Source organism: Watersipora subatra, chromosome 11 (genome assembly GCF_963576615.1).
Source record: "Watersipora subatra chromosome 11, tzWatSuba1.1, whole genome shotgun sequence".
In the NCBI taxonomy this organism is placed as follows: Eukaryota; Metazoa; Bryozoa; class Gymnolaemata; order Cheilostomatida; family Watersiporidae; genus Watersipora; species Watersipora subatra.
Window position 1 is genome coordinate 32827911 of NC_088718.1, and position 24441 is coordinate 32852351.

Here is a 24441-nt window from a genome sequence, read left to right on the forward strand (position 1 = left end):
AAATATATACATGTATATATAGAAAACAAATATATATGTTTATTTTTTCAGGCAAAATAAAATTCATATTGATACATGTAGATTAGTAGCTAACTTCACAACTTTTATCTTTAGGAAGATAAACAGTGTCAGCAAAGAAATATCCAAGTTTATTGCTAACGGAATAAAGATGGCAACACAAACTGATGGAGGAAGCTTTGCATAACAAAAAGAATGAGAAAGAAAACCTTCATAAAATAATATGAGTTGCTGTGAAAACCATTTTCGGTCTGTTGAATTTAACATTCCAGCAGTACAAAACGGTGTACCGGTGGTGTGCAAAATAAACTGAATCTTTTTGTTGAAAAACTAAAATTCTCATATACAACACTGTTACCCACTGTGAATTTAGTCAATAGCCATAAATTACAGATTACATTAATTTTCATTTTGTCCTGATTTTAAATATGTAAACAAAGCAGCTGTAAACGTACATTTTTCAATTATTATATAGGCATAATTCTGAACATTTCCTATTTTAATGGTTAAAAATGGCAATCTATACAGGTATGATCACAGCACATGTATATGCTGTGATCATACCTGTTTAGATTGCCATTTTTAACCATTAAAATATGAAATTTTCGGAATTTAGCCTACATAATCATTCAAAAACATAATTTAACAGATGTTATGTTTACATATTTGAAATCAGAACAAAATGAGGATTAATATGATATATAATTTATGGCTATTGACTAAATTCCGGATGAGCAAAAATGTTGTAAATGCCAATTTGAATTTTCCAACGAAGGGTCCAGTTTATTTCGCACCTGACAATAGTTAAACCCAATACGCATATAATATTATAATGCCTTCTAAATGAGCCAATCATTAAAAGCTACTCAGTATACCAGCTAATCAGACAGTAAGTTAGCCGGTAACCCTTAGATACCATACATCTATCTAAGCTAGCCAATCATGCCAAGTCGGCGCATTGTCACAAACTGATCTGGTATTTCCATCAGTGCTTGAAGAGCGAATGCGGATGAAGGATTCCTAAATGACGACTTATTAGTGACTATTCTGTTAAATTCGACAAATTGAAAGTTGTCAAACTTTCGTGCCGGCAGCTGATCATCAAATGTTTTCATCATGTCCCATGGACCATCTCCTACAGTGAAACATTTCAATGAAATATAATAAGCCTTATTTTCTGTTAGTCCGCTGGTCGTCCCATGAACCGTGAGGTGAAAGATCAAGGTAATAAGTATGTGCATAATTATTTCACTGTATGGCAAGGTGGCCGGGTGGTGAAGTGGTTAGTGCGGCTGGTCTGCAAAACGATATATCTGAGTTTAATTCCAGCGCGTGGCAATTTACTCCTAACGCTTTAAACGTGGCGACGGATGGACACAGCTTCTATCATAGTAAAGATTTCGACTTAAGATAGATACTAAGTTGCATGGGTAATAGAATAATTGTCCAATTGTGATAGACAAACATATGTACAGACACGATTCTTATTATAGTAAAGATTATTATTGTTTTATACTTTACTAGCCGAATTCGCTGTGTTGAACTGGTAATAGAATGATTACCTAATGAATTTGAGTACCTTACCTGGAAAGCTAGACTTTTACTAAAATCTTTAATTAAACAATACTTGCTTTCTGGGCCAGCTTAACAACCATTACAGGTAAAGGTCAACAGTGCTAGTTATTAACCCCAATCAAGCGCTTCAAGCATGACTATCTTAACCAATGTAATGACTATTTGCTCAATGACGCCATCATACTCGCCGCCTCTAGATTTGGAGGTCCCAAAATCAAATTCAGTGCCGCGTGGATGTTTCATTGCTGGATTTTAATTGCTACAACCGGACACAGTGTTTAACAAAAAGACAAACACTGATATTTATATATAGACCAACTTCATTATCACCGGTCAACGGCGTTCAAAGCAAATTAGATCATGATGCAAAAATAAAATAACAACAAAGAATCTTAAAGTAAAATTATACGTATTGGAATAGAAAACTCTCTTTTCATAACACTGTTCCATAATGCGGATTGGCAAGTTGTTGGTGTTTGGTTTAAGGTTTAGTGGATGTTTTGGGGAAGTAGGAATGTAATGGATGATCAGGCAGATTGGAAATACGATCTGAGTATTTCAAACAGCAAATAACTAATAATACAATCGGCTGACAGCATCGTAGAAACGCTGATCGTAACTGTTCATATAACGTAGCATAACCATAAAACATAATTTTTGAAACAGCTCTAATTTCTCTTCATCAGCTTTCAATCCAAAGGGATGCCAGCTTGGGGCAGCATATAACAGATTCTTTTACAATCCTGGTTTTAATTTAAGAGTACTAACTAATGTATCCACAACTAAAGAAAACTAGAGTAAGATGCAGCGACTATGATCCAATAAGTGTAAACAAATATGTAAATAGTGAGAAACGAACTGGCAGAGTAAATCGTCATCTCCTTGATAATTTAGAAAGTGAAGTCTCTTTTCAAGTGTTCAGTGTTTAATACAGTCCTTCTCTTTGTAAGTGTTCAGTATTTAATATAGTCTCTCTCTTTATAAGATTCAGTGTTTAATATAGTCATTCATTTAAAGAGGTAAATTCTAATATCATCTCTCTATTTTAAGAGTTCCATGGTAAATATTGTCTGCCTCTTCTTTTACTGCTGTATTTTTCATTCAACTAGAATGTGAATGTTAGATATGTAAATTCCAGGTTGACATTACAGTTTATTTGGTATAAAAGCCAAAAAGTTTAATGTTTGCCTCAACGATTTAATCATCAGATTCATGCATCCTTGGCAAGCTTTCTAGTCCATCTCCTAAGTTCTAAGTCTAAGTGTTCATATTAGAAATCATGGGATTGGCTTGAAGTTGGCGATTGCTTTCAGGATCTTCAACTGCATGTAGGACCTGGTTTTGCCATTTTGAAGTGAGATTTGTGACATTTTCAGATTAAATGTTTTTAAATGATTAAATCAGATTACGTTAAAATTTTTTAACCTTGCTTTGAAGTTATCAGCTTCAGCCCAAGTATCAGAGTTAATAATAGACTCTTGAGAATAAAAGCTGTTAATATCTGAAACACATCTCCAAATTACCCAAGCAGATCTTCTGTCAGGCAGTTTTGTACTTTTTGGAACTTTGTGATGTGGAATGGGCACATGCATGCAAAGCCCTTTTGGATTCATGCTCAAAGTGATCCGCTAAGGTTCCATCCCCTGTTAATAATGGATGTAGGATAATCATAATTTTTCATAAAAGCTCAGTGAAAATGTTTAACTAAACCTTTTCTGAGAATCCATCAATTACGATATAACTTTTATGACTAATACTGAATGCTAAAGAAAATTCATCGATAGGGTGATACATCTGTTCTATCTTCTTAGCAGCAGCCAGGGTTGCTTAGTTTACAGCAAATGATTTCTGGAGAGTAAATGTTGTCAGTGTCCAGGTTGCATTGATGTCCAAGGCCAAAGCAATTGGGAAGCTTTTGTAAAGTTGAGGGAATAATGAACAGTGTCTATTTAGGTGTGCGAAAGCCAACAGAACTTTCTTATTCAACTCATTACAAGAGGATTATGTATCTGCGGGTTAGTTGCATACGATTTTTTTCACATGACGTAGTGATGAAGCCTAATTTTTTTTCTGTCTGTAAATTGCATAATTGTTAACTTAATTGCAAGTACTTGTGGTTTACAAAGAGTCACGACTATTTGTTTCTTTTTATGGGAGTGTAGGTTAAGTGTTCAGGTGAGGTTAGGGTGAGGTGTTTTCTCCAGAGCAGAAGTCAGGGTCATGAAAGAGAGGCAAAGCTTTCAATCTATTTACTAATTTGTAAAAGTTAGGAGAGAATTACAAAAAAGAAATTGGCATCAGAAGAATGTGAGCCTGAATAGATTAAGTGTAGTGTGTAGCAAATGGAGACCAATGCGCCTGTGTTTAGTGAAGATGGCGAAGGTTGTAGGAAAGATTCGCTGATGAGATGAATTTGTAGATCAAGTGTGCAGATCATGAGAAGACTACAAAGATGTAGGTGATGACAGAAGACTTATTATGCAGGGTATAGCGTAGGTTTTGAGGGCTATTTGATACAAAGGCAAAAAGTAGTAAGAGTATTCGATTTAGACAGGGTGGGTTATACCTGTGAAGGAGCTATGGATATTTTTGTACGAAAGTATTAACTCCTAACTACTAAACAGTAGTTGATGAGAATAATTGAGGGTTTGTAAGAAATGTTAAGTTTTAAGCTGACAGGTTAAAATTGCACATAGTTGTGGATTTAGTAAGATTTGGTTTGGGGGTGGCAGTTAATGGCTCAAGAAAGAAAATATAGTTAATAAAAAATCCAAACTTAACATGGAACACATTAACAATTAGGTCAGATAGAACTTCGGTAGCCAAACTGAACGAATGGAGAGAGTAGATGAGGAATGAATGAAGGAAGCAGATTTAAATAAATGCAGCCATGGAGACAGGAAAAGAAGAAGGAACACTACAGGGAGTATGATTCTAGAAGCTAGTATTCTCCACAAGGTAGTCCAAGATACAGCCAAAGGGAGTATAAAGATGTTTGTCATGAGTCAAATGCATCTAAATACATGGTGAAAAGTAGAGTATAGCGAGGGCAATCTGCTACAATTGTAAACATGTTGGCCATGAGGTCAGAAGTTGTCCTGCTAGTAATGACTTTGTTGTGGTTGTTGAGGTCATGTATCCCAAAATTGCATTGATAGGTATCGAGATGTAAGTTGCAATAAAAGACAGGTGTAGTAGAAACTGTAAAAACAGCAACAGTAGGTAAGGTGTAGCCACCGAAAGCAGCCGAAAAGGTTAAAGATGAACTTACACAAAATTGTAATAGATTTTATTTTTATCACAAAATTATTGGTACTTTTCTATCATTTGCAATCATTTTTGATGTTTGAGGTGATCTGACAGTCAAGATGATTCCAGATTAAAATCGACAAAACTTGATCGCATTTGAAACGCTGCGATCAAATGAAAGTGTGATTACGATGTCTATAGTTGCAAAGAGCCCGATAGAACAGAAACGTGTAACACTACAACATTCTGATAAACATTTTTTTATGAAATGTAATTTTCTGAAAATACTTTCTGATAAAAGTTACTAAAACTTTGCGCAACTTCGTCTAACGGTAGGTAATGGGACCACAGCATAGATAAACATTAGAGTAGAGGAAGCCCTAGTGATAAAATGACAAATGACTGTGGGTACAAGCATGTGTGAGAAGGTGCAAAGTGAATAGGAAATAGCAGAAGAACATTTCTCAAGCACTAAAACATAATGAGAGTGAAAATAGTAACATTTTAAAAATGTTACTTTCTCCAGTTTTAGAAGTGAATATGGTGAAACGCGATGACTAGGCTGAACAAAATGTACAGCGCTTAAAAGTTACATTTGATATACATGTAGAATGGATGTTAACTGAAAAACTATAGAAACCGCTGATGAGTTAGATTTGCCATTAGAAAAAATCATCAACTGCTTTAGCAGGCATCAATGGAACTAAGTGAGAGATAGTTAACAAGGTAGCAGTTTAATTGGAAGTAAAAGCAGCTTTATGAAAACTGAGGTGTATGTAGTAAAACAAGGGAGAATGAACTTGTCGACCGTAGCCTATGCTAAGCTGTCATGTTTGACATACTGCCAAATAGCATAACTTGACATACAGGCCCGATAGAGAGATAAGTGGTGTCGAAGAGATTACGGATGGGTGACGAGTATGAATGGTGAAGTTCAAGAGGGGTACAACAAAAAGTGAGAAATAGACAGCAATGAAGAAAGTAGAAGCCAATGAGTAATAGGTACAAGTAAAAGTTAATCAAAGCCCATGTCATACGGAAGATAGTCTGTGATGCAATGTCTTTAGTACCATACAATCATGTGGCAGCGAGATGTGCTGGCAATGCATGCAGGTGCGTTAAGCCTGGTTCCCATATATGCCGCAAAGCACCGGCAACAGCACCGCAGACTATTGCGGAAAAATGTGAACCGACACGCCGGGTTCTACCGAGTACCGCTGGTAGTTGCTGGCGGTCAACGCAAGAGTTTGGCGCTGTTCAAATTTTGCGAAAAGCCGCAAGCAAAACCTTCCCGAAATGCGATGTACAGGTGAAGGTCAGCATTATCGAAATGGCAAGACAAGCTAACACTTTATGCGATTATTAGCAATGCAGCTTTATATGTGAACAGAAGCGCCGAGCCTAGCGTCGCAAGCGTTTTGCTGCGCAAGTTACTGCCGGGGTCTCGCAATCGATATGGGCTTTAAGGTCAGTCAACCAAAAAGACAGCAAAATAGCATTTTGTCACTATCACTGTCAGCACTCACGAGTTTGTACAAGAACCAAGGAAATGTAGCAAATGAAGATTCAGTAAAACAAAAGGCGAGGCTGCAGATTCCAAGCGACATGAGAAGATTAGGTCAAGATGAACTGCTATTGAAAGATGTAATGCTAAAGACGTCTGTTAAGAGAAAGTTAGGCAACAAGTGTCACTGTTGGAGAGTTGGAGAATCAAGAGACATTGAGTACCGCTATTGAGTAGTAGGAGGTGCGATAAAAGATTTTAGGGAGCGACCCTGCACCCTATCACAGGCATGCCAGTATGATTGGATCTGGGTCAACGCCAATACCCAGGTTTGCGACAACACCCATGGTGCAGTCCAGTATTACCAAAGAGGGGTTCCCTATGAGATGCCCATCATCCCTATCATACGTCATCCCTATTAAGAGCAAGATGAACACGTAAGAGCCAGCAGTCACAGTTGAAGAGTCATCATTGACCCAACCTTTTGGCTCAGGGGTAGGTAATGGCGGTAGTAAAAGTGTTGGTGGTGGTATAGGTGGCGGTGGTAAAAGGGTGGCGATGATGGTAAAGGGGTGGTGGTGGTAGAAAGTTTGGTGGTAGAGGTGGTAGAAGTGGTGGTAAAAGAGGAGGTGGTAGAAGTGGTGGTAGAAGTAGTGGTGGTAGAAGTGGTGGTGGTAGAAGTGGTGGTGGTAGAAGTGCTAGTGGTAGCAGTGGTGGTGGTGGTAGATGTGGTGGTGGTAGAAATGGTGGTAGAAGTGGTGGTGGTAGAAGTGGTGGTGGTAGAGGTGGTGGTAGAAGTGGTGGTGGTAGAAGTGGAGGTGGTAGAAGTGATGGTGGTAGAAGTGGTGGTGGTAGAAGTGGTGGTGGTAGAAGTGCTAGTGGTAGCAGTGGTGTTGGTAGAAGTGGTGGTAGAAGGGATAATGGTAGTACGATAACATTATTTAGTCACAGTAACAAGTGCTGCATCAAAAAAGTATTTAAAACAGCTGAAGGTGTATATGAAGTAAAACTTCACTTCCAATTGAGTGCATGAGATTCTTTAGCAGACCAGATAGAGCACGGTACTAAAAGAAATTGAAAGAAATGATCTATGAAAAAAATGACAGTGAGAAAACACAAACGAATTGACCTAAATTGTCATAAAATACTCAATGTATTACACTAGTAAAGGTGGCGCAACTCCTACTGTAACCAGCCTTGATCAACAAAAAGTGAATTAAATATATAGGCCACGCTGTCACAAACACGCGAATGCGAAAGATTAAATTGAAAATTAAAAAAAATTCAATATTAGTTTCCTCACAAACCTTGACATTAGGCCATTGGCTACTGTGGTTATCACAACAACACTATTTATTTGTAGTTGCTAAGAGACCATGCTAATGTTAACTTCTCTATGAGTAAGCAACCCCTCAAAGATTGGGTATGATATCTGCTTAGCTTACTACATGTTTTTCTTACTGCAAGCCTGTGCACGTTTTAAGAGAATTGTTGCATGACCAACAGCTCCATAATCTTGCCTGGACACGCCGGAGTCCAGTGGCAAGAAAACCTCAATGGACTGGAGGTATGTCTAGCCACAAAAACAATTTAAGATTATATGTCATTACAAAAGACCTTATCTGGGAATTGAACCCCAACCTATTAGTGTAGATCAGGCGCACTAAACCACTAGGCCACCGCTGCTCTTGTAGACCAGTATCAAAAACAGGAAAGGTTTTAGTCCGATGAAATACAACGTATAAAACTAGAAGCATATTTTACAGTTGTACCTCTCCCAGGTTTTATTTTAAAACCCACACAATGGAGTTACTTCCACATTATTTTACTCAGGTTAGTTGACTTAAGCTGCAATCGTCACTATAAGAGCAGTGTCTCCACATCCATTTGTCCGAAGTCACGATTGGAATTTGGAAAAATATTGCATTGTACAGGATTCGAACTCATGACAGTCAACTTATCCACCTGGAACACGACCACCTGCACCAATCATTCACTTTCCATGATTTTAAAATTACTATGCGGACAGTTATTACACCGGATGATCTCTAAGGGCAAAATTAACTGCCAGGGTACTAATAAAAAATCAATAATAAAAATAAAAAGACAGCCTCTTTTATGAGATACGTAAAGAACGTGGCTGCGATATATGTGCTTCCTCTTGTAGCAAGAAAAAACTTCACTATAGATTGTAGCATTAGACTCACCGACTCCAACCATTATAATAGAGAGAGGGTAATTAGAGGCCTCGACAATTGCTTCAATATTCGACCTCTCATTAGAAACCTGTCCATCAGCTATGATCACTAGGATGTGATACTAAAACAAAGATGGAGGAGGGCCAAATCACTACAAGTGGTTGGCAGTAGTAACAGCTAAATCATTCATCAGACTACAGTTCAAAACTAATGAAATAGATAATGATCAATAAAATTAACAAAAAATAATATTTCTATTTAGCCTATTGTAATGTGTGTACTGGCCAACACTAGCGATGGACCTTTGACTAGAGGTAGGAGAAGTCTAAGATGAAAGCATGTGGTATTTGTATAGACCGAGAGTCAACAAATCCTGAGATCCGAGGCAAGTTAGAGGTGCGGTAGACGTTTTATGTAAATTTCACATAGCGTAAAGAATTTATGTAAAGTTTTTATTTCATATTACATAGGAAGTTCTATCTATATATACATAAATCTCACAGTTCATCATCGTCTGTTCAGATTTCCAGTTATAGCTATTGAAATCTTGAAATGAAAAGCTTACTGCGTGCTAGATTTGAACTCATGGAGATTGCAACCACAAGTTTCAAACCACGCGCTTAACCACTGAGCTATACAGTCCTTGGTAATCTATCGTTTTCATCATATACTATATACACACACATACGGTGCAGAAGTGCACGCCAAATGCGCACTTTTGATTAGTAGCTAATATTACCTTTTGCATTTGCTATTTTTTGAAATTGTTTAAAAACTAATTTTTTGCATCTATAACCAATTTTTTTAATTTGTAACTTTCAAATGTGCCATTTCAATTTCAAATGTGGGTTACATTTTTATTTCCGGTTTTTCGTAAGGTTCGATTGCTAAATCTGTAAAGGCTAATACTTTTTACGCGGACAATTGTATTATCTCGAGTAGCAAGGCCTCTAGATTTTTTCTCTGTTCAGTCAGACAAAGTACCGGACAAAGACGGTCTGATATCTCATTTTTACATTTGTACCAGTATCAAGAGGTACCGGTATCGTCATATTCAAAGTTTTGATAGATAGCTTCTACTGAAACAGTAATCTTTTTTATACACACACTCCTATGCGCGAATTGTTATTACTAATTCAATGTATTCAGGATTTTTATTTTGTTTTCTCAGTTCGTATTAATTGTATTATTACCAAATCGTCTTTTATTGTAATCCTAGCAAAACAGACTTAATTTAGCTATTACTTGCTAATTATTTTACATTTAAACACTTTTATAGTTGTTTTATTTTGTTTTTTAATTTATTTGACCTGCAAAAAACATTTTCTTCATGATATGAAGTTTGAAAGTTACAGTTGTTTGACAAAGTTTAAAAACCTTTACAGTTGTTTTAATTTTTCTCTTAATTTATTTGAACTGTACAAAACACTTTTCTCATGATATGTAGTTTTAATGTTAGAATGGTGGCTGTTGTTATATGTTAAATAAAAGTAAATTTTCTGTGCATAAGAACCTATACTACCCGAGCAACGCCAAACATTCAGCCCGTATCATGTAAAGTGTCAAGTCGGGACCAGTTCTCATATGGATGCACGGTGAATTATCAGGAAAGTTTGATAGCTGCAATATTTCCCATTTCATGCGATATCATGGGTCTACGTGGCAACATAGTGTACGCATAATTGCTGAGAGAAACCACTGACATCGTCGACATACTGCGGTATTGTGGGTCTCAGCCTAAGAGAACTAACTCGGTTTTATGAAATGAAATATCTTAGGAAAAAACTGCTGACGAGTTTGCGCTAGTGACCTTGACATATGTTACAAGAAAATATATTTGTTCATATGAAAATGGCAGTTTGTGTAATAAGACAATAATGAACCAACATCATGGTAGAATAATAATTACTTACAGATCTTGTTTGCGCAACAATATCGACAGCTCTTCGAATAAGAGGTACAAAACTGGTTGGTCCACTCATTCGAACTCGTTGGGTAACCGAATTGTATGCTGCCAAAACACCATCCACTCCATGACAATAACCCTAGAGAGCAAAATACATAGAATTAAAGAAAATTTGCGGATCCTTTTCAGTAATATTAAAAGAATCAATTTCACAGAATTCAAAAAACTGTATAACTGTTCCTGGTTAACCTTTTTTATGGTAGTATATGTCCTGTTTCTGGGACTTTTAAGGGAATGGAAGTCATAATCGCTAATAAAGTAATACTATCATATGGTTGAGACAGTGTAGGGTAATATACAGTCCGAATATACATAATGTAATATAATATTATAATTATTATAACATAATTATTATAATTATATTATAATATTACATTGAAGCATACGTAATGTACTTATATATAATGTAAGGTACTACTTATATCCTACTTCTGACATCTTCAAGTAAACTAATTTTGCTGACAATTATGATCTTGTTATATGGTAGCGATGGCAGATGTTCAGGTGAGCGAAAATACACCTGGCTAGCCTTAACTCTATAACCCAACAAGGAAAAAATATACAAAGCCTACAAACACTCCAATCGACTATTGGCTGACCATATAAAATTTTATATGTTAGTTTTTTAATGATTTCTGTAGTTAGCGACATTTGTAATGGACTAACATTGGGAATAGGCACCTCATTGTATAGACAACTCCGCATTGAGTCTACATATTCATTTAAAACATATTATCATGAAGGAGTAAACCAGAGGCAAAAAACATGAATAAAAAATATAAACGCGCTATAACAATTTAAAGTTCACAGTCTAAGTTATACCAGCTCCATATCTCCAACGCTGCTTCTATTCATGCGCTGTCTCTTAATCACTGAGGCCAGACTCTTCTGTATTTTTATTAAAGATAAATTTACACAAAATTGTAGTACATTTTATCAGAAAGTATCGGTATTTTTCTACCATTTGCGATTGCTTTTTATAATCAAGGTGATCTGGCGTCCAGGATGTTTCAAGATTAAAATCGACAAAACTCAATCGCGATTAAAAGGCTCATACTCCTCGCCATACCTCTGTTACACAAGCAGTTAGCTGCCAAAGATAAATCTAATCATATTTGTTATTTTATAGTACTATACCATAATTTTAGATTTCAAAACTACATGAGTAGGAAAACTACTTTGAGCCAACAAAACATTTGCATAAATATGTGGAGTCTTCTACATCTTCTTTGCTACAACGCAATAACAACAACAATGATCGTACAGCCAATAACATCAATGATCGTACAACCAATAACAACAACAATGATCCTACAACGCAATAACAACAACAATGATCGTTCAACCAATAACAACAACAATGATCGTACAACCAAGAACAAGGTAAACTAACAATGACATAGACATGACATTTTACAAATCCGGATATCGTGAATGGCTGCTATAGCTAACAAAGCCGACCTTGACCTTGGAAGCGGCTAAAGACTTGAACAATAAATGAGATTGTTCACCGTGTTGGTTAGGCACAAGTGAGTAGTTAACAGTGGAGCTGAGGTAACACAGTGCCGCATGAAATAAACTGGACTCTTTTGTTGGAAAACTAAAATTCTCATGTACAACATTGTTACTCAATGGGAATTTAGTCAATAACCATAAATTATATATTAAATTAGTTTTCTTTTTGTCCAGAGTTTAAATATGTAAAACGAGCAGCTTTAAAATTATGTTTTTGAACGACTATGTAGGCTAAATTCAGAACATTTCATGTTTTTAATGGTTGAAGATAACAATTTATACAGATATGATCACACCGAATACATTTTATTTGCTTATTTCGGGTCATATACGTGTATGTAACTTGAAACCAAAACCAATGTTTCACTTGAGAAATTTTATTCAAGTACCTAGTTAGTTAATTTTGCGTGTTCAAGAATAAATCAATTAAAGCATTTTAACTAAATGTGTTAATTACAAGCTGGCCTCTGTCTTGACTTAGCTGCCCAACATATCACGTTCAAGTGAGGCAGAAACATCTCACCTCTGGCGAAAGTGGAAAAACGGAGTGGTCTTTTGTGTTCAGATCTCCAAAGCCAAAAGCTGGTATGATATTGTCTTCATCAAAACTTGACAAGGTCTCTCCAATGATTGATATCACCTGTAAAGTCAGCAATGACATCCATAACTGTAGAGTATCTACTAACATATTCAGCAGAGGCATCATCTCAGATGTAGGACAGGTCTGGGCAGGTCTGGACAGGTTTGGACAGCGGCAATGCATGCAAATATCTAAAAGGTTATCCAACGGTTAAATTCGGTAAGATTTTTCAGAAGTTGTCTACCCCTTTGCTGATAAATATTCCCTTACCGGACTTGAAGTTTGCAATTTGTATGAGGTGTTGGGTTCGATTTTCAGGTACCACTATTCGTTTTCTCATCAATAAGACATATAGGAAATTTGTTCTAACCTGAAGGGGTTGAATTATTAATGATAAACATATGCTGTACTTCACAAATTCACTTACCATGCGGCTCTATTGTCAACAAACACTCTTTGCTATCTTTGGCATTTAATGATTGCATGTACAATAGATGCTTCTATAGAGTATACCTCCTATAACATGAATTCCAGATAACGTAAAAAATTTATGTTAAGTTTTTGCTTCCGAATACGTAAAAAATTCCATATAACTTAAAGTGTCAAGTCGAGCGAGTTTTCAAATTCGGCCAGATTTGAAAGTATAACGTTATATCTATTATATATTTTTCGAGTCATTTTAGTTCGTCGTAATAGATCGTTAAATATGTCGGCAAAAAGAAGAATAGGAAAGCTGCGCAATTGTTCATCAATACAAAGGCGATCGATTGGTGTAGGTATTCAACATCGATCTACCAATCTAAATGTCACGAGTTTGGAGTTTCGTCGAAAGTCATCTTTTATTCTAACTTTGACCCCTGGATACAAATAGACGACAAACAGGTAGAACTGCTTTTTGCAGTAAAAAGATTTTGTTGTTTTGCCTTATTGTAGACGTACAATATATTTGTTATAAAGTTTTACTTTGCAGAATAGCAGCCTCTGCTGTTTAAAAAAAAATAAGCAAATCGTTACAAATGAATGTCAAAAATGTGCAGTCTCCGTCAACTTATTGTAAGATTACTACAACCACGGGCTATAAAACCAGTAAGATTGACAATAAAAAGGAGAAAAGTTGTCGATGCAACCCAATAATACTGCAGCTACGGTACAGCCCACGAATTAAATGACTTAAGTCAAGTTTTTCCTTTTTGCATCCAAAGGGGTGAGTTTGAAAAGATCTTGGAACAGATTAGGCAATTTGCATGTATTTTACTGTTCCTATAACGTAAATTTCCTATAACGTAAACGTTCCTGAAATGGATTATTTACGTTGTAAAAGCGCCTCCTGTACATGTGTTTGACGTGGTTCACAAAATGCTGAATGCAGTTTGTGTTTTGCGTCGTGTATGCACCGTAATCATGACCCCAAAGAAGTTTAAGTAATAAGGCTATACAGTGCGTTCTCGCTATACAATGTTAATCCGTTCCAGGGTTGGATCGTGTAGCGAAAATTTTGTACCGAGGAGTAAAGAGTCCTATAGTAATTATCTAATGCAAACAATTTTATATAAGTAATGTACATATTAAAAATTAGTAACAAAATAGTATGTTAACCTTAGTAACTATAGTTACCTACAATAACAATATTGTATTTAGTGTATTTTAATAGCTATGATCCGCAATAGAACGGCACATTATAATGTGTGTACCAAATGCAGTACGTACGGTAAGGAGCTCTTACCTTCAAGACGTATGTATAACATAACTTGAATTAATTTGACTTACTAAACATGCATTTACAGCTAATTTTTAGTATGTATTTTTAATTATTTTACTGAACTTCAACTTTTTCACTGCTAAAGTTTTATCCCTTATCAGTTTCCGGTTTCATTTTGACTATAACTTTTAGCCGACCTCATTAAAACCTTTTTCAACCTAATTTGACAATAAAGCCCAAGCGGTGCTGTTCTCAAAAGCATCCGCTCGCATACACTGACCATTTAATGGCCAGCGAAAGAAAAAATGTAATTTATCACTGTATATTTGGAGTGTCATGACTTGAGCTGGTACATGCAGTGGGTAGAGCAGAGAGGAGGCAAAAAATGTATCAATGCTAATTATGTTACTGCACAATTGAAAATAAAATTAATACGGAATTAAGTGGATGTTTGTTAGCAGGCTTGAGAAGTTGTCTGATCCTTGACCCTATTTGAAGAGATCGCAACTTCAACTTTGCTACTGATTTTGAAAGGAAAATTTTAACGCTTTTCACACGTACAATGCTAAACTGAGATAAATCGGTCATGGCATCTCTTTCAGGTGTTGTGAGAATGTTTTCAGCAAACAGCATATCAGCATTTTTGTTACTTCGACATAATAAGCACACCGACTGCCAAATTTGAATTTCAAGCAAAATCTTTAGCTGAATCCGTATGGCGAAATAGGATTCGTATGGCGAAAACAGAAAACCATTGTGTTTCACTTCATAACGCAAAAAAAAATCAATAACAGGGACATCGTGACCCGAGGGCACACTATTTCTCACTTTTCTTAGTTTTCTATAACAAAATCAGAAGAAATGAGTTGTTAGAGATAGCCTGAATTCCTCAGTCAACCTTTCTCTATTAATAGAGTAATTATGAGAAATTCAATGAACTTTAAATGTCATCTAACAACATTGTAAAATTTCATCTCTTTATCGCAGTGTAATCATGATATTTCATTTTTTAAAAATTTTGAGGTTGACAGAACAAAAACTTGGCAGAAAAACAGTTTTGAGACGACAAAACTGGCGATGCAAACTCCGAACTACGACATAAGGAGGTCATTTTTTCAGTAAAACATAGACGCATGATATATGATGTTATTGCCTCTGGTTAGCCAATGAGTGAGCACGCGACAAAAGCGCTTCCGTTGACCACTATTCTAATACATTTTACCCATCTAGTTGCATCGCTACATGCTGTGGGTACGCAACAAGGCAAATAACTATATAGTAAAGTTGAAGTGGATTCTATATATATACTAGATATGTCCGAGCGGCATATACCTGTCCGCATTAACTTTTGAGCACTGGCTATAGCATTACACTATTGGTCTGGTGCGTATCTTGTAGAGTGCATAGCAAAAGATTCGTCTTTTACAAACTGGAAATTAAAAAAATTGTCATAAAGATTAGCTATTGTCAGAAATTATTTGTTTAAACCCTATTAACGCATTCACTGAACAAACTATTTTGAATGACCAATTTTTAGATGGTCTCGTTCAAAAAGTGAGTGAATTTAATATAATTTTACAGTGTCGTGTTTGGTCAAAACCTTGCAAAGATTGCAAATCTTTCTGTCCATTTTCATGAATTAAAAGTGTTGATAAAATCGGTTATTTGGTTTAAATAACATAAAAATATTGTTCAAACCACAATCTGTAATCTTATCAGCTACTGACAATACAATAATATTTGCTGCTGTCAGTTAACCTGAAATTAATACCGAAGAATTTTCTGAGAATTTTCTCAAAGGTCAACTTCAATATAAAAACATGATAATAGCAATGTCCTTGCCACCAATCAGATTTCTGTTTTAGGTTGAAGAACTTTCCTGGTATCCACATTGTTGCAATTGTGCGCGCATGCTATATCTTATTCCTACAATATTTTGGGTTGTCAATTAACTTTCAAGTTCCCATTCAGAAGTTTGACTGTAGCGGCTGAGACTAGGACGCTATGCTCTCACCTGTTGGTAAGGATTCTGTGTGGTCTCATCTAGATAGTGGAGGCTTTTTTGATTGAACGTTAGTTTACCTTGAGTAAGGTTACTCAATGTATAGTCTATACCTAAAAAAACACAAAAAGCATTAAAAACAAGAAAAAAACTAAAAAATACAATGACCGCTAGTTAATACAGGTCCTATTATGACAATGTAGAATTACAAACATCCTTTACACAAATTCCACCAGTCTATGTTCTGGTAAGCCACGTGATTTATGTTGCTGTTTTGGTACAGCACCAGCTGTAAGCGAGGAGTTACTCTCTCTTGCCAATCACAAACTATTAAAGGCTGGTTCACGCTATATCGCTGTACAAAGTAATTAATTCATAATTGTAAGACTAATTGCATAGAAACATAAACTCAAAAAAAATTTCTTAAGTTTACTTTATGTGAAAATATAATCTGTATACTTCATACCAACAAAATGAAAAGCAATTGCTATAGTCAATAAATATATTTCAATATATGAAATACATTTTTCACATTTTAAAATAGTTTATTAGTTTTAGTCTGATAGTTTAAATTAGACTATTACTAAATAGTCAACTAGTATTAAAAAAGTAAATAGTCTATTTCCTGACAAAGTTTTATCTTGTAAGGGCAGGTGAAAACGTGACCGGTTTCTTGACTAAACGGTTGAATACCAAACTATATACAGTGCGCCCTTGGGTTACGATGTCCCTATTATACGATTTATTTGCCTTACGAAAGGGAACACGACGGTTTTTCATCCTCACCATGTGAACCCTATTTCGCCATACAAATTCAACAAAAACTTCACTCTAAATTATAATTTGGCAGTCGGTGTGCTTATTACATCTAAATAACAAAGATGGCGATACGCCGCTCGCAAACAATTCTCCTCACAACGCCTGAAAGAGATATGATGACCAATTTTTTTGAGTTCAGCATTTCTCATGTGAAATGTGGTAATAATTCTCATAAAAAACTTTTAGCAAAGTTGGAGTTGCGATCCCTTCGAATTCCAAGGGATCAGACAACTTCTCTTAGTTTGCTAACAAAAACCCATTTCATTACCTAATAAATTTATTTTCCAGTGTACAGTAACATAATTAACACTGATACGTTTTTTGCCTCCTTTCTACTTTACCTAGTACATGTACCAGCTCAAATCACGTCACTCCAAAGGTGCAGTAAGTAAGAGTGTGTATTTTGTATCAGTAAGAGAAATAAAATGTTTGTATATATGCTCATAAAAAACAGACGCTGACTGAAAAATACATAAATAAAATAGAAATTTGTATTTTATTTTATAGTTTTACATTTATGTAAAACCATAAAAATCATATTACTTGGTAAAAATGTGATTAAGATACGATATACACTTAGATCTAAAACAGTGTTTGTGTAGGTTCACTCTAAATTTCATCGTAGACAGACGTTCTGAGAGTAGTTTTGTCAAAACTAAGATTGCTGAAGCTTCTGATGTTATTAACCTTAAGTTTTTAGTGGCTAGGCAGCACTCATATAGTTGTTGGACAGACTGCAACTCTGAAACATCACTAAGTTTCATAGCTGGTTTTACCACCTTTTGTAGTAGTTTCTTAGTCATTAGTGAGTTGTGAGAAGACAACTACCAGATAGTAAGTCAGAACACTTTTGATAAAAGATTTATAGCATGTTGTGATAAGCCTAGCATTAGTACCTAGATTCCGCAGTTTACTCATAATACGTAGTATTATGCGAACTTTGGATTCAACCTTTTCAGTGTTGGCTTTAAAGTCTAGTTTCTGGTCTAGTTTAGTTTCAATAATAAAATTTCAATGGTCAAATACGCTTTCGTGAACAGCATCACTCGGCTTTTGTCGAATTAGGTTGAAAAAGGTTTTAATGAGTTCGGGTAAAAGTTATAGTAAAAACGAAGCCAGAAACCATTGGGTGATAAAATTTTAGCGATAAAAAAGTGGAAGTTCAGTAAAACAATTAAAAATACATACTAAAACTTAGCTTTAAGGGTGTGTCTAGTAAGCTAAATTCATTTAAGTTAAATTCAAAGTTTATGTTATATGTCTGTCTCAAAGGAAAGAACTCCCTATGGTAATGACTGCTGCTACTGCACATACATGTTGTACATTGTAGTGTTACATTTTACTGCAGAACGTAACCACTAAATACACTAAAGTTGCTGTAAGTAACTATAGTTACTAAGGTTAACATACTATTTTGTTTGTAATTTTTAATATGTACAGTACTTATATAAAAAAATTTGACGACTTTTATCAAGGGATGTTTGCATTATATGGGTTTCTTTACCCTTTTATACATTTTAGCCATACAATACCAACCCTGGAACAAATTAAAATCGTATGACAAGGGGGCACTGTATAAAGAATGACCAAAAGAAACACAATGTTTGCCAATAAAAAGAAAGGTCCATACCAAATATTAGATTGCTTGATTCAAGGCCACACTTCCTGATAGCCTCTGTAACATCCTCCACACTAGTAAATTTGTCAGCTATCGCCTCAAACGATGTGTTTCCATACATGGTCCACAGTCTAGACTTGCTGTGGCCATTTTTAGATCCTCCGAAACAGTAGTTATAGATCAGATATATCACGAATATGGTGAGTAAAACCTCAAGAAGCATTGCAATTGCGTTGAAATGCTAAAAAACAGTGTTGGAAAACTAAAAACAACGACATGTTTGAGGCTGGTTCACACAATATCACAATATGTTGGAGCTGTCCTCTCAAAGATTATTCGTCAATCATGTGCAGTGTAACCGATGGCATCGCCGAGCCAATGCGGATACATTGGGAAAGTTTGAGGATATTAATCTTTTTAGATAGTTTGCTTTAGCGATAATGATTGGCCATAATGGATTGTTCGATTTACATTTTCTTTCATGAAAGTTGCTGCGGAGCTAGTATTTCATCATTTCCGTGACGCCATTGTTTAATGAGAATGCTATATCACGGACTAATAACTGATGTAAACATGGATGGGTTTATGATAGTGTGAACATTAATATTACAGACGATCACTGAAGTATTGTGGTGTTAACACAGACATAGTGTGATCCAGCCTTTCATTTCTTTTACCTCAAAGATTAAGCGATGATTGTTGGTTTATTAGAACAGCCCAAATTCATTAAGTTTCTATGGAGTTGGTATACAGACATGAGTCACAGAATGTTCCACCAATGTACTACATGTGTGACCAATGGTTTAGGTCAATTGTTGGATCTTACCTATAGTGTTTTCATGCAGAATCACACTCCTTTTGCATTTTACAATATTACAAACACATTCAGCATAGAAAATAAATATGCATCGGATACAAGATGTAAGTGAGCAAAATAAACTCCATATTGTTGGACTAAGTATGTCATTCACTAAAATTTTTCAAAAAGGCAGTAAAAATTAACTGCTTTGTTACAAGATTATGTTACGCAAAGTATATTTTATTAGAAAATATTGGCATTTTTTATCGTGTGTGATTGTTGTTGTTTAAGGTGATCTGTCTGCCAGGATGTTTCTGGTGAGATCTTCTTGCTCTAAAACCAGACTTTACCTGAATGCTTCTGGCTGTCGAAGGTGCAATCTTTATGGCAGTCTCAAAACTGTACAAGCTCAGCGCTGCTGGAGAAACGGCAATGTTTGCGAATTCGCAATGAAACTCAGCGAGATCTCGCTGAAGGGTTTAGGGGTCTACCAGATCTTACCCGATTCTTGACATGACCGATATTCTGGAATCTTTTGAGTTGCTATCTTCTTATAGCCTAAGCCTGGCTAGTGTAGATAAATAATCACCACTCTGAGAGTTTCTAATGCTTCAGGAGTCATGCTCACTCGCTGGTGAAAATCGAGCGACGCGAGACCGAGTTCTGCCATGTTTCATACACAGCAAATATATTTAAAAAACTTTAGCACTGTTTACGCAATATTATGCACAGCGTCTCACGCATGGCTTCACATTGTTTCATAAGTCTGCTACAATCCAATCTCGATCCACACAAATTCACCACTAGCTCAAAGATTTGGCTTTGATTTGGCAGGCCGGAACAGCAAGCGAGAACTAAATGTGTAACTTTTATTCGCATTATCAGACAGACCGTCATGTGAGGTTCGAGTAGATGTATAGATTGATACACTTCTGATGAGTAATTGATAACACCATTTTAAACGTGTCATATTGTGAGCAGAGGAAATTTCAAGGGGTGCTAAGAACTAACAGCGTGACTGCACATTTTGGGTAAAACAGTCAGCAACTAATCCAACCAGTCAGCTCCTAGTAGCAAGGAGGATGAGACTAAATATCATGTTATATTTGTATGTTGAAGGCTTGTGAAGGAACATACATGGCATGGTTACATGACAGGCATTAACTAAAAAAAATTGTTTTTATACTAATATGCCACAGCAACAGATTAGGGCTTCTATTTGCTTTTCTTGGCCTGTCCTTCCCTCGGACAACCCCTCCCATGTTGCTGGCAATAGCGTGCCAAATCATATATTTTGAGAGAGTTCAAGCACATCATCAAATCATAAAAATACATGGCTCAAGTAAAGTAATCGAATTGATCTTGGCATCCATATGCAACCATAAATGCAATATTGTTATTAATGTTGCTATTATCATTCATACTAAACTGGACAAGCTCTTATAGGGGAGAGTGGGACACATTGCAACACGGGGCACGTTGAAACACTCCTCAAATTTCTTGCTTATTCACATCATTTTGAATTCTTACCTCACTAACTAAAAAGCTTGCTAGATCATCTTATAAGATATTTTAATTGCATGAAATGAAAAGAACAGCAATTCAGGTGAGCCATGATTTTGTGAAATTCATTGGTTATTTTTTGCCTTTCTATTTTTTTTATCCAAATTTAGAGAATTGCATACCTTCTTTGTACATCCTCCCATGTTAATAAAAGTCAGCGGAGACAGCTATAGACATGTTTTCTTCACAACGCACCCACCAACTTCATGATGTTACATCATCCTGAGCTGGGATAAACATTTTGGTTACTCAAGAGTCATTTGGGGCACGTTGAAACACTACGGGTATGGAGCAAGTTGCAACGTGTTTTAATGATAAGAATAGAGGGGCAAGTTGCAACATGTCTCAACTTGCCCTTATATTTTATCGTTGAAATGCATTATAGGCGGAATCCCAGATTTTTGTTCAATCACCACTTGACAAAACACTGTGAATGATAAAGGTTTAAGTTGTGTGTCGTAATTTGTTGTCTGCTTGGACAAAATGGTTCAAAACTATAAAAGAAAAACAGAAAGAAGGCCAGGCCTAAATAATCTAAAATCAGCGCTACAGTTGGTGAAGCAGGGACAGACAATACGAGGTGCTGCAAAGTCTTGAAATGTCAACTTCAGCACTCTCTCGTGCTGTTAAGAGAGAGATACGTGTTCTCCCTCAGATTACTCAACTCATGCTAAGGTAGGCCAAAAACTATAATATTTGATGTGATTTATTGAAAGACAATATCGGAGTGCTCTGATTTTAGTTTTATTATCAGTGGTGTGTGTCCATCTGTAGATTTAGACCTTACCTTATTTCAGTACAGAGCTTTTTAAAAAAAATTATATTGCAAAAAATTTAATCTTTCTATTTCATGACTTGCCTACTAAGCTTCTAAACGCTTTGGATATTGCTTTTGTGTCCTCATCCCATTACAAATCTTTTTTGACATTAATGCTGAAATAAATTATTTACATCTATATTGATTCGATTACTTGTGGCAAAAAACATACATGTCCTATTTTACTTTTAGGTGTTCACTGATGCCTTTTAAGAAGAACTGTCAGAGTACTCGCTGACTTGCTCAAGAATGAATCATGGATTGACGACTATGCAACTCAGGAAGTTAGCCTATCAGTTTGCTGTTTCAAATCAGTTGAAAACATCGACTACTGGACAGAAACGTGCCAAGCTGGTAAGGACTGGATGTTGGCATTCTTGAAGTGCCACCATTCTTGAAGCATTCTTGAGGCTTCGGGTTAGGAGGCCTGAGGCTACCAGCTTGACAAGAGCTACAAGTTTCAACAAACAGAACATGTCCGAATTCTTCAGCAACTACAATAAAGTATACTAATCAGGAATAAACTTTTAGCACCTAAGATTTATAACATGGATGAGACGGTATAACAACAGTACATGTTGCAACAAAGGTCATCTCGGCAAAGAATGTTAAAAAGTTGCTCAGATTACTTCAACTGAAAGAGGTATACTTGTGACGGGAATATGTTGTGTAAGTGCATCTGGTAATAGCATCCCCCTACTTATGTCTGGCCAAGGAAAACGAACAGACAGACATCTGCCTACATGAGAGGAACTCTTCCTGGTTCTTTGAGGCTGAATCAATTTTCTGGCTGGATGACCGAAGATAATTTATCTGCTTGGATGGAACATTTCATGGTGCATATAAAACAAACTCCTGCTGATCCTGTGCTCCTACTTCTTGACAACTACTGAAGCTACCTAGCTGTGAAAACTATCAATAAAGCCAAGGAATGTGGGGTGAGACTGCTCACATTTTCCCACATACTACTAAGTTACAGCCCCTGAACGACTCGATATATGGGCCCCTCAAGATATACTATAATACAGCTAGTAATGACTGGTTGGTCACCAACCCAGGAAGGACCATTAGCCTCAATGATGTGGGTGAGCTCGCCACCAAGGCTATGATTAGAGCTATTACACCAAAAAACATCATAGCTGGTTATCGAAAAACAGGTATCTACGCGATGGATACTGGTATATTCAAGGATGCTGACTTTCTACCTGCTTATGTGACTGATAGACCATCAGTTGATGACAATGAGCAATCATTTACATCTTCAGCCGGTGCTTGCTCTCCTTTCCAACAACTCTCATCAGAAGAGATTGGCAACGATGAAGTTACAACTCATACTACGAGCTTTGTTGAAATTACTAAAAAAACATTTCTTTCCCTGTGACATCAGGCCTTACCCGAAGCTTCTCCTCTCCACCAGCCATCAAAGGGAAGGAAACGCTTCAAGTCAGCAGTCTTAACAGCAACACCAGTTGAAGAGCAAATTGGAAGTGAGGCTGCAGCGCAAAAAGCCAAGCAAAAAAAGAACAAACGCAAACCTACTGAAGTCGAATCAGAAACGGAAGATGAGGAAGAACCTCAACTTCTTTCAGACTCTGAATCCCCTGATGAATCTGATCAGAAAGGTGAAACTGGATGTCGAAAAGTTGAAGCAGGTGCCTTCGTTATGGTTAGAGATGCTAAAAAAAACCATCATCTCTTCTATGTTGCGCGTGTAGAGAACGTCAATGACAATAGTATTGATGTAAGCTTGTGCAAAAGAATTGGAGATGGGTTCATACTTCCAGATAATGAGAACAACGACAGTGTTGACAAGTCCGATTTTGATCAGGTGCTATCTCGACCAAGAAGCAAAGGAGGACCAACTCAAGTAGCGTCGAAGCTGCGGTTTGATACAAACCTTGAAGACATAGCTAAAATTTAACCCTCACGCAGAACCCCTACATTTCTGGACAATATTGATATCATGAGTGCAAATGCTAGCATATAGAAAGAGAAGTTTGATTTTTAGATCAACATGTTTATATTTTTTGTTGTATTGTGGAAGTTGTTTTGCTGAGGTTGTTGTTCAGTGTTTTTAAGTTCATACCAACCTCTTTTCATGTTTTTTTTGCTCAGATAAATAGTGGAAATTTGAATTCTTTGGCAGAAAATAAAATCAAAAAAGTACAATTATAAAACAGATTTACTATGAGAATCAAGGACGTTTCAACGTGTCCCATGGATTGTTTCAACGTACCCCCTACCGGGGCACGATGACACACCAATTATGCAATTGGTATTTTTGTGATATTTTCCAAAACATATAACCGGCAGAATTGGCATTTGGCATACATGTGTAAAATAAATTTTTGCATCCTTTGTGATTATTTACATTATATTCCAATATTTTCGGAAAACTTTATAGCCAAAAATGCATTTCTCGTTGCAACGTGCCCCACCCTCCCCCTATTCCCATTTAAGTCTCTTTCCAACACAAACAAAAACTTCATTCATGGTCATTTTAGCAACTAATATTGTGC

General features: G+C 36.2%; 1 protein-coding gene across 1 annotated transcript in view; it reads right to left on the reverse strand.

Annotated features, from left to right (window-relative positions):
• Nucleotides 1–19: 19 nt before the first annotated feature.
• Nucleotides 20–24441, reverse strand: part of LOC137408200 (uncharacterized) — a 29969-nt gene continuing 5547 nt past the window's right edge. Inside the window, exons 2-7 of the mRNA XM_068094606.1 lie at nt 18756–18984; nt 16319–16419; nt 12549–12665; nt 10458–10589; nt 8554–8665; nt 20–1153 (exon numbers count right to left, since the gene is read on the reverse strand). Coding sequence (XP_067950707.1) covers nt 951–1153; nt 8554–8665; nt 10458–10589; nt 12549–12665; nt 16319–16419; nt 18756–18966 — 876 coding nt within the window. The 5' untranslated portion in view covers nt 18967–18984 and the 3' untranslated portion in view covers nt 20–950. The remainder of the gene's footprint in view (nt 1154–8553; nt 8666–10457; nt 10590–12548; nt 12666–16318; nt 16420–18755; nt 18985–24441) is intronic.